Source organism: Quercus robur, chromosome 5, assembly GCF_932294415.1.
Source record: "Quercus robur chromosome 5, dhQueRobu3.1, whole genome shotgun sequence".
NCBI lineage: Eukaryota > Viridiplantae > Streptophyta > Magnoliopsida > Fagales > Fagaceae > Quercus > Quercus robur.
In genome coordinates, this window is record NC_065538.1 from 58,700,642 (window position 1) to 58,709,491 (window position 8,850).

Here is an 8,850-nt window from a genome sequence, read left to right on the forward strand (position 1 = left end):
CATTTTTAATGGTTGTTTACCTCACTACAAGAAAAAATGTTTATTGCAACGAAAAAAATCATTACAATAACATTAGAGTCATCGCAATAATTGATACAAGATGTTGCAATAAAATTTGAAGTAATAGGTTTATGCAACAAAAATTTTTGTTGCAATAAACTTCAAATATTTTAATAATAACTTTGATGCAATGATATATATATATATATATATTGTTGCAATAAACAATTTACTATTTCGAATATCTTGTAAGTATAGGCTATATTATTTCACGAAACTTGTTGTAATAGATTGCAAGTAATTGAACAAAATAAGTCAGATTAAATTACTGCAATGATATCTTTATTGTAATAGATAATTAATTCATTTTGTCATTGCAATTGACTATAAAATAATTGATACAAAGTTATTGCAATGATATATTCATTGCAGTTACATGTTTGTCATTGCAATAGATTGTAAGAGAATTAATATCAAATTATTACAATGGTAACTTCGATGTAATAGCTATTAATTCGAAATTTTCGTTGTAATAGATTGCAAAAACAATTGATATCAATTTATTGCAACGATTCTTTTATTTTAAGTTATTGCAACAGTTTTTCCTAATATATTAAAGTTTCTGTTGTAGCTGAAAATTATAAGTTATTGCAATTTCTTATTGTTGATGCAATAATTTGTCTAAAACTACTATATACATATTTTGTTGTATTAACGCTTGATGTAATAAACATTTTTTGTTGTAGTGCCTGTTTTTATTTGGTCTTATTGTGAAGTCTGTGAGTTGGGTTTGGAGGTCGTTTGGCTTGGTTTTGATCAAACCCCATTTGCCTTTGAAGCTTTGTGTCTGTGAGATTTGGTTTTGGAGTGTGGAGAGGAGTTGGGTCGAAAGGGTTATGGGGTCATTTTCTGAAGCCTTCATAGCTTTTTTTCGCTACAAAACCACACATAGAGTCACAAACAGAGAGAAGGGAGAGCTCGGCGGGAAGGGTGAGATGAAGAAAAGAAAAAAAAAAAAAGGTTTAATAAAACGGTGCACAGACGGAGTTAGTGACCAAGGACCAAATTGGTCACTTTTTAAAACCTTTGGATGTGCTTGGTAATACCCCAAACCTCAGGGGTAATTAGTGAAATTTACCCAAAAAAAAGTGTAAACCTTTTGTTACCCTATATATATGTCATACTTTGTATTTTTCTTGAATAGCAAATCAATAATAAACTTAATTTTATATCTTTTTTTTTTCTTTAGATAAGCTAGCACTCCACCTCTGATATTTCTCGTCTGTGACTGCCAAAGCCTTTTTAGAATGAATAAGATTCTACAAATTGTGCTTGTTGCTACAATATTACCTAGTTTTTTAGTGATAACTGTTGCTGTTAGCCTCCTATGTTATTGCTACCGTGACAAGATAGAACAAATTATTGAGCACATTGAGGAGAGAGATCAGGTTGCACATGACAAAGGAGATGCCCTTGATGTAGAGGAGGGGGGTGGTGGACATGGAGGGGATGAGAGCAATGGACATGGAGGAAGTGGCAGCGATGGAAGGGATGGAAGGAGTGAACATGGAGGAGGCAATGGTGATGGTGAGGAGGGGAGAGCTGCACATGGAAGAGATGGCAGTGGTGGAGAGGACAGTGGTGATGCAAATGGAGGGGATGGGAGTGCTAATGGAGGGGACAATGATGAAGGGGATAACAATGGTGGACATGGAGGAGGAGGCAATGATAGAAATGGAAGTGGTGAAGGTGATGGAGAGGAGGGGACTAGTGGATCATGGGAGGTAGTCTTTGTATTTTTATTTTTATTTCTTTTACATAATATAGAAGTTCTACTCTAGAGTTTTTTAAGCGTACAAGGATGTGCGGTGGCTATGGAATTTATATATATACACTAGTTGTTCCTGCGGAGTTTCAAAATTCTAGTCCAACTATGCATTTCAAACCGAAATTGATTTTGTGGCTTTCTTATGATTTTGCGACGGTCTCAGGACCTGCACCCATGTGAAAATCAATTTAAGAAACAAAATGAAACACTCCTCATAAAGACTAGATTTCATGAGCAACTTACTCTCTTTTATTTCTGGTTGTGAACCATTCCAAATGACAATCAAATGGGTTGTTTTGAAAGGAAGCTATTTACACTTTGTTTGTTTCGATGTAAAATATATGCAAAAATAAAATATTTTACATGTAAAATATATGCAAGAAAATATTTTCATTTTACAGTATTTGGTAATGTACATGAAAATGTTGTGTAAAATATTTTCCAATGTTTGGCACAACATAAAATTAAAAAATTAAAAAAAAATTAAAAAAGTAAAAATTTATAACATTTTTTATTAACTTCCAAAAAATACATAGAGACAGGCAAATCGCTAAAAAGGTTAAATCTACTTATACAAGTTCAAAATAATGAATATACATTGATCATGATCGTTTAAGGGAAACTATGATAAAATGTATTGAGATATCTCTCACCAATGGTTAAAAAGGTTAATCTACTTATAGTACCACTTCTTTGAGCTTTAGTTGAAGCTTGTAAATCAACTTGAAAACTTCTTTTGTTACACAGAATTTTGTGCAATAAGTAATTGATCAAAACAAGGAGACAAGCACACAATTATATTTAGCATATCACTAATTAACCTTTCAAAAAAATTATTCCAAAAATAATGTAGTTACAAATTTTCCAATTTAACTGAGAAACTAAAATAAAAATAAAACTACCAAAAATTAAAAACTCTTGAGCCAGAAGAAAAAAAAAACCTAGAATGTCGCTGTTTGACTAAACTCTATGTAATCAAAAGACAAAGGTACTATTGTCAACAAAACTGGAGCAAAAGGAGCAGTCATAGCCTAGCTCATGCTGCCTTGACTGGCTTGGCGTGTGGCTTTTCCATTCACCATTTTGGCAGACCCTATGGCCAGTTTCTTCATTCCGTCCAGCATTACCACGAGTTCGTTTTGAGAAATCACCTTACCTCTCAAAGTCATTTCTCCCATAGCCCTGGCCTTCGCTAAAATTCCCACCACTAAAGTTTCCACGGCCCCTAAAGCTATCATTTCAATAACCAGCCCGTCCTGAAAACCTCCCTCTGTCATTGTTAGCTGCAAGAAACAGCAGACCATGAATTCCAACCATATGAAAAAAACAGCACAAAGGTAGCCATGGCCCATCCAGCAAGCACTCAAAGACTCCAGACTCTCATCACATAAAATAACCGAATCCAGGAGACAAAAACACATAAGTTACTTCACAACATTAAGTTAACATGCGTACCACACATATCCACAAAGTACGAAAAGTTAATCATGACAGCCATACAAAAAACAGAGGATGAAGTTTTTTGTGTCCTTGCTTGGTGAAAAATGTGAGAATGAAGCTTAAACTGTACAATGGTAGTTTAGACAGGTAAGTTATTGTTGATTAAAAGGTTAATCCCCAATATACAAGATAACAACAAATTAGGTGGCAAAGAATATAAAACAGAAAAGTCAATACCTCAATAGCACTTTGCATCAAACTAGCAGATTCAAATTCCACAAAACCAAAACATGTCCCCTGTTGCTGGATAGAAGATAGCAAAATAAAAAACTTGTGAACATCATTATAAATAAGAAATCTAAATGGAGTTAACCAAGTTAAATATGAAACATATCTTTCTACTTTAACTTGAATACCATTATGCTTAATAGGCCCAAAATTGTTGAAAACCGCTTCAAGTTGTTCAACAGTTGCATTCATGGGCAGATTTGGTACAAATATGGCACGAGTGTTAGCTGGACATGTACAATCATAGATATTAGAAGAAACAAGCTGGGTATGAAAAGGGAAGTTTGTATAACATCTCAAATTGAACACCATTCCAAGTATAATAAATCCTTTATAAATTCAAAAATAAGACACCCTTGCCCAAACAAAAAGAGGCAACCAGAGAGAATGAGACCAAAAAAAGAGAGCAAACAAATGGAAACATGACACTTACTAGGATCAGTCATCAAAGGAGCTTTTGGAGCACTTTCTTTAATGTGATTATTTGACACAATATCAACCTCCACAGATTCAGATATGAACCTAAAAACATCATTCAAGGCGAAGTAGCCATTCTCTTGAGGGGCTAAATCTAAACTAATGTCTAACATAAAATTTGTAGATAAAAAAAAATATATATATATATATATATATATTAGACACCTAATCAAAAAAGTTTTAGAAAAAATGCCCTATATCAATTAACGCAGGCCTCATGTATATAAATTGAGAGATGCTACGTCCATAAAATTTTCACAACAAGTCATAGGTGGTTAATTATTATTGATTCAAATTTGAACCTAACATTAAAATTACTTTTGCCCCAACAAATCATAAGTGGTTAATTATTTAGAAATCTATATCTATATTAACATTAATCATAACTCTATATTAAATTTTGGAGTTTATCCAAAGAATAAAAAAGTGAAGAAAAAAAATAGTTTGATATGACAAAAAAAGGTTGCATTTTTTTGTTAAAACACCAAGAAGGAGAAAATGATAAGTTAGAAGGAACTTATCAACTACCAATATGTAAAATTTGAGATAGGAAAATTACCCTATAAACATGCAATGCATCAAGCACCTTCTTTTTGGGATTAGCAGACACATCCCACGTACAAATCTTGCAGTCATTGGAGCCATTCAAAAGGTATCCCTCCTTAGTTGGACTCCAAGACAACCCTTATCCTTCCCTTTCTTGACCCCTTGTAAAAAAAAAAAAAAAGTCCATGAGACGTTAAATTAGAAAACATATAGATAAACAGTTTTAGTTTTTGTTATTCAAACTAGTTTGGTCTCTCTTAGATAATGACTTCTATAATTCTATTAAACTCCAACATTTATGGCATCATTAAAAAGAAAACTCATATAGATAGATATTAGGATATTATTTGAAAGGGATAATTACACATAACCCACCTGTGGTTTGGGCGAAAATCACTTTGCCTACCCGTCGTTTGAAAAGTATCACTTAACCCACCTGAGGTGTGTTTCCGTCACTCTCCGTAACCCACCTCGGTCTCTGCCATTACAAAAACACCTTTTAACCCCAAAACAGAACATAACGCGAATCAAAACCCCCAAAACTCAAACACTTTTCGAGAGAGAGACCCAAGGTGCAATCAGGCTTGTTCTTCATGGTTTGGAGCGTGTGGAGAGGGAGAAAACACTTGTTTTGCATCATCGAACCTAGGCAAGGCATGTGTGATTGTTTTTCATCTGCATTTGGGTTCTTGATGTCATTTTTTTATGGTGACCCACCCATGTAGTTAGGTTTTGTTGTTCATCTGCACAATAAATTTTTTTTTGTATGTTAAATGTGCATTTTGCTATTTATGTGTAGAATCGCTTAGGATATGCATTTTGCTATAGTTGTTTCTATAATGCATATATCTGAAAGAATCAAGTTTATTTGTCAATGATTGCACTTGTTTGTGAATTGTGGGTAGTGTGGTCCCTATGAATTTGTTGGGAATCTGGTTTTGCATGTGCTTTATGTGGTCCTTTGTCCGTGTGTTGTTGTCAATTTGTTGGCTTGTTGTCTCTTTTGGCTTCTTGTCACTTTTTGCATGTCAGTGTGTAAACAAAATACTTATTTTAATTGTAGAGGGTTGACTTCACATTTGACCTTGAAATTCATGTTGGGGGATGTTTTGTGGAGGAGCCAACCATACAATATGTGGGTGGGTCTGTACGTTTACTGACAGAGATTGACCTTGACAAGTTGAGTTACTTTGAAATTCGGGATTTATGCCATCTAGTTGGTGCTCCTAAGGAACACAGTAGATATAAGTATTTAATCCCTGATGGTGATCTACAGCATGATTTAAGAGACATAGAAACAGATACAGATGTCGTAAACATGACTAACCTTCATAAGGCATGGTATGCTGAAAAAATCATAATCTATACTGACATAGATGTGGAGCCATTGGCAGTTGAGTATCCTGATGTAGGGGGAGTAGCAGATGGTGGTGTAGGTGGTGATGGAGGGGGAGTGGCAAATGGTGTAGGTGGTCATGCAGATGGTGATGTAAGTGGTGATGCAGCAAGGGTTGAAATAGAATTGGATAGTGATGATGATGAAGATGATGAGAATGATGATGAGAATAATGATGAGAGTGATGATGAAGAAGATGTTGAGGATGTTGACATTGATGCAAGAGATGAAGAATAGAATGTTGAAAGAGATGATGATGATGATGAAGATGATGATTGGCTAAATGAAGGCCTAGAGGGGGATGGCTTTGGTGATGATGTATTTGCTACTCAAAACTCAGCTCCACAAGGTTCTGCTCCCAATACAAACCCAGAATCAAGCAATGCACCCCACACAGACCCTGAGTGGGCAACCGGCCCTTGAGGATGACCTGGTAAGCATGGATGGGTCTGATGATGAGCAGGTACCTGAGCAAGTAGAGTTTAATGCTAAGAGTGACATGAGAAATGTTGTATTGAAGAAGAAGATGAAGTTCCCTAATGCAAAGGTGTTCAGAGCTGCTTTGAGGGAGTATGCAATCAAAAAACCTATTGACATCAAATTCAAGCTTAATGAGAGGACCAAGATATCAGTTCACTGCAAGAATGGGTGTGGGTGGAGATGTTATGCATCTCAAATAAGTGGAGAGCTAACATTTCAAATTAAGACCTTGACTGATGACTGTACTTGTCCCAAGTCTTTCAAAAACAACCAAGTAACATCAGCTTATGTTGCTAAGAGGTTCATTGAGGATTTTAGCAAAAATCCAAATTGGGAGGTGAGTGGTGTACACAACCATGTGATGCAAAATTTGTCTGTTGACCTAAGTGTAAACCAAGTGTATAGGTTAAAGAGAAAGGCAAAGAATTTGATAAATGGAGATGAGCAACTGCAATATGGTGTCCTTAGGGACTATGCACAAATGATAACCACTGTAGACAAGGGGAGTAGGGTTATACTGCAGACAGAAATGGCTGAGGAGACTTCCCAGCCAAAATTTAAGAGGATGTATGTTAGGTTCAATGCTCAGAAGGTAGGATTTTTAGGTGGATGTAGGCCATTTATAGGTTTAGATGGTTGTCACATAAAGCACAGATTTGATGGGCAAATCTTATCTGCCACTGCCAAAGATGCAAATGACAACATTTTTCCAGTAGCCATGGCTGTTGTGAAACAAGAAACCAGGGAGTCTTGGATATGGTTTTTGGAAATTTTTGCTGATGATATAGGGAGGCCAGAGGAGTTTCAGTTGGTCTTCATTTTTTATGGGCAAAAGGTATGCAAGTTTTGTTTTGTTCAGTTACACTTGAATAGTTGACTTTGTTTGCTGAACTAACTTGTTTTGTTTGTTTGTTTGCTTATTTACAAGAGCTTATACCTGCAATAGAGACACTATTCCCTACCGTAGAACATAGATACTGTGTGAAACACATCTACAACAATTTCAAAATTGATCACAAGGAATTAGAGCTGAAGGATGCATTGTGGAGGTGTGCTGCTGCCACAACAGTAAGGGAGTTTGAGAGATGCATGCAGTACATAAGGGATTTGGATGAAAAGGCATATGAGTATCTTGCAAACATTGCACCTGCACAGTGGACAAGGTCACACTTCACTCCTAGGGCCTTAACAGATTGTTTGGTAAATAATTTGAATGAGTCTTTTAATGCAATGATATTGAAGTCTAGGGACAAGCCTATCTTGGCAATGTTGGAGTGGATTAAGGTTAGACTTATGACTAGGCTTTACACAAAAAGGGAAGGGATACAGAAGTATGCTGGAAAGTTGTGTCCAAGCATACAAGATAGGTTGGAGAAATTGAAGGTTGAAAGTAAGGCATTTAGTGCTACCCCAGCTGGTAGTTTCCTTTATGAGGTAGGCAGTCAGTATGAGAGGCATGTAGTTGATTTGGTGAAGAAGACATGTAGCTGTAGGTCTTGGGATTTAAATGGCATTCCCTGCAAACATACCATAACAGCCATTTATACAAACATTGAGACACCAGAAGACTATATCCACCCATGCTACTTCAAAGAAACTTACATGGAGATATACAAGGAGGTACTTCCTCCCATGCCTGGCCAGTCAGAATGGGCTGAGACTGGATAGCCTGCTCCCCTGGCACCTCACATATACAAACCACCAGGTAGACCACCCAAGCAAAGAAAGAGGGCTTCTGATGAGCCTAGGAACCCTTACAAAGCAAGTAGACAGAACAAACCTGTAAGATGTGGGAAATGCAAAAGGGAAGGGCATAACTCAAGAGGGTGCAAGGCTGGCATCACTAGGGAGACACCATGGCAGAGGAGACAGAGACTTCAAAGAGAAAAAGCTATAAGTAATTAGGATTTAAATGGCCAAAAAAAAAAAAAAAAAAACTTGTTTTTAAACTTACAATAAACACTGTATTGAAACTGGGTTTTGTTGCAGGCAAGGGAAGGGATGCCTGCACCTAGATATGCACCTCAGCCTGCACCTCAGCCACCATCCCAGCAGCCTACCCAGACCTACAACATGATGTCTGCCACTCAGCCTTCATCCTCACAGCAAGGAAATCAATCTAGGTCATCTCACAAGAGAGCAGGATGGTTCTCTTCCTCACAACCAGAGAGTTTCACACACCTAGGGAGACCTGGGATACCTTACCAAGTTCTTCACAGGTAACTTAGTCCTGGATGGTTGTGTAGCTTGGGATATTTTTTAACAAGTGGATCTATTTTTTATTTTGTAGCCTTCACATGCAAATGGGAGCACTGGTGGTGTTAGGACTAGAGGACAGCTTGCTGCACAAAGGCCACCAAAAATGAATCCAGTGGGTGGAAAGAGGAAGGAGTAA

At 36.6% G+C, this 8,850-nt stretch overlaps 3 protein-coding genes across 3 annotated transcripts; 2 read left to right on the top strand and 1 right to left on the bottom strand.

Annotated features, from left to right (window-relative positions):
• Positions 1-1,307: 1,307 nt before the first annotated feature.
• On the top strand, positions 1,308-1,851 carry LOC126728447 (glycine-rich protein DOT1-like). The gene is made up of 2 exons (XM_050434263.1): positions 1,308-1,784; positions 1,828-1,851. The coding sequence occupies exons 1-2, from the start codon at positions 1,308-1,310 to the stop codon at positions 1,849-1,851; spliced, it is 501 nt and encodes a 166-aa protein (XP_050290220.1).
• Positions 1,852-2,756: 905 nt separating this feature from the next.
• On the bottom strand, positions 2,757-3,761 carry LOC126729125 (uncharacterized). Its single transcript, XM_050434828.1, has 2 exons — positions 3,506-3,761; positions 2,757-3,111 (listed from the first exon to the last, which is right to left on the bottom strand). The coding sequence occupies exons 1-2, from the start codon at positions 3,746-3,748 to the stop codon at positions 2,860-2,862; spliced, it is 495 nt and encodes a 164-aa protein (XP_050290785.1). The 5' UTR covers positions 3,749-3,761; the 3' UTR covers positions 2,757-2,859.
• A 2,653-nt stretch (positions 3,762-6,414) lies between these two features.
• Positions 6,415-7,738, top strand: LOC126728448 (uncharacterized). The gene is made up of 3 exons (XM_050434264.1): positions 6,415-7,290; positions 7,386-7,655; positions 7,703-7,738. The coding sequence occupies exons 1-3, from the start codon at positions 6,415-6,417 to the stop codon at positions 7,736-7,738; spliced, it is 1,182 nt and encodes a 393-aa protein (XP_050290221.1).
• Positions 7,739-8,850: the final 1,112 nt, after the last annotated feature.

Bases quoted from the DNA above. Each gene is read 5' to 3' on its own strand.
- LOC126728447 (XM_050434263.1), top strand. From the start codon at position 1,308: ATGAATAAGATTCTACAAATTGTGCTTGTTGCTACAATATTACCTAGT. The intron at 1,785-1,827 runs GTAGTCTTTGTA...TACATAATATAG, and splicing joins GGACTAGTGGATCATGGGAG to AAGTTCTACTCTAGAGTTTT.
- LOC126729125 (XM_050434828.1), bottom strand. From the start codon at position 3,748: ATGAATGCAACTGTTGAACAACTTGAAGCGGTTTTCAACAATTTTGGG. The intron at 3,112-3,505 runs GTATTGACTTTT...TGTTTCTTGCAG, and splicing joins TGATGCAAAGTGCTATTGAG to CTAACAATGACAGAGGGAGG.
- LOC126728448 (XM_050434264.1), top strand. From the start codon at position 6,415: ATGGATGGGTCTGATGATGAGCAGGTACCTGAGCAAGTAGAGTTTAAT. The intron at 7,291-7,385 runs GTATGCAAGTTT...TATTTACAAGAG, and splicing joins TCATTTTTTATGGGCAAAAG to CTTATACCTGCAATAGAGAC. The intron at 7,656-7,702 runs GTAAATAATTTG...ATTGAAGTCTAG, and splicing joins GGGCCTTAACAGATTGTTTG to GGACAAGCCTATCTTGGCAA.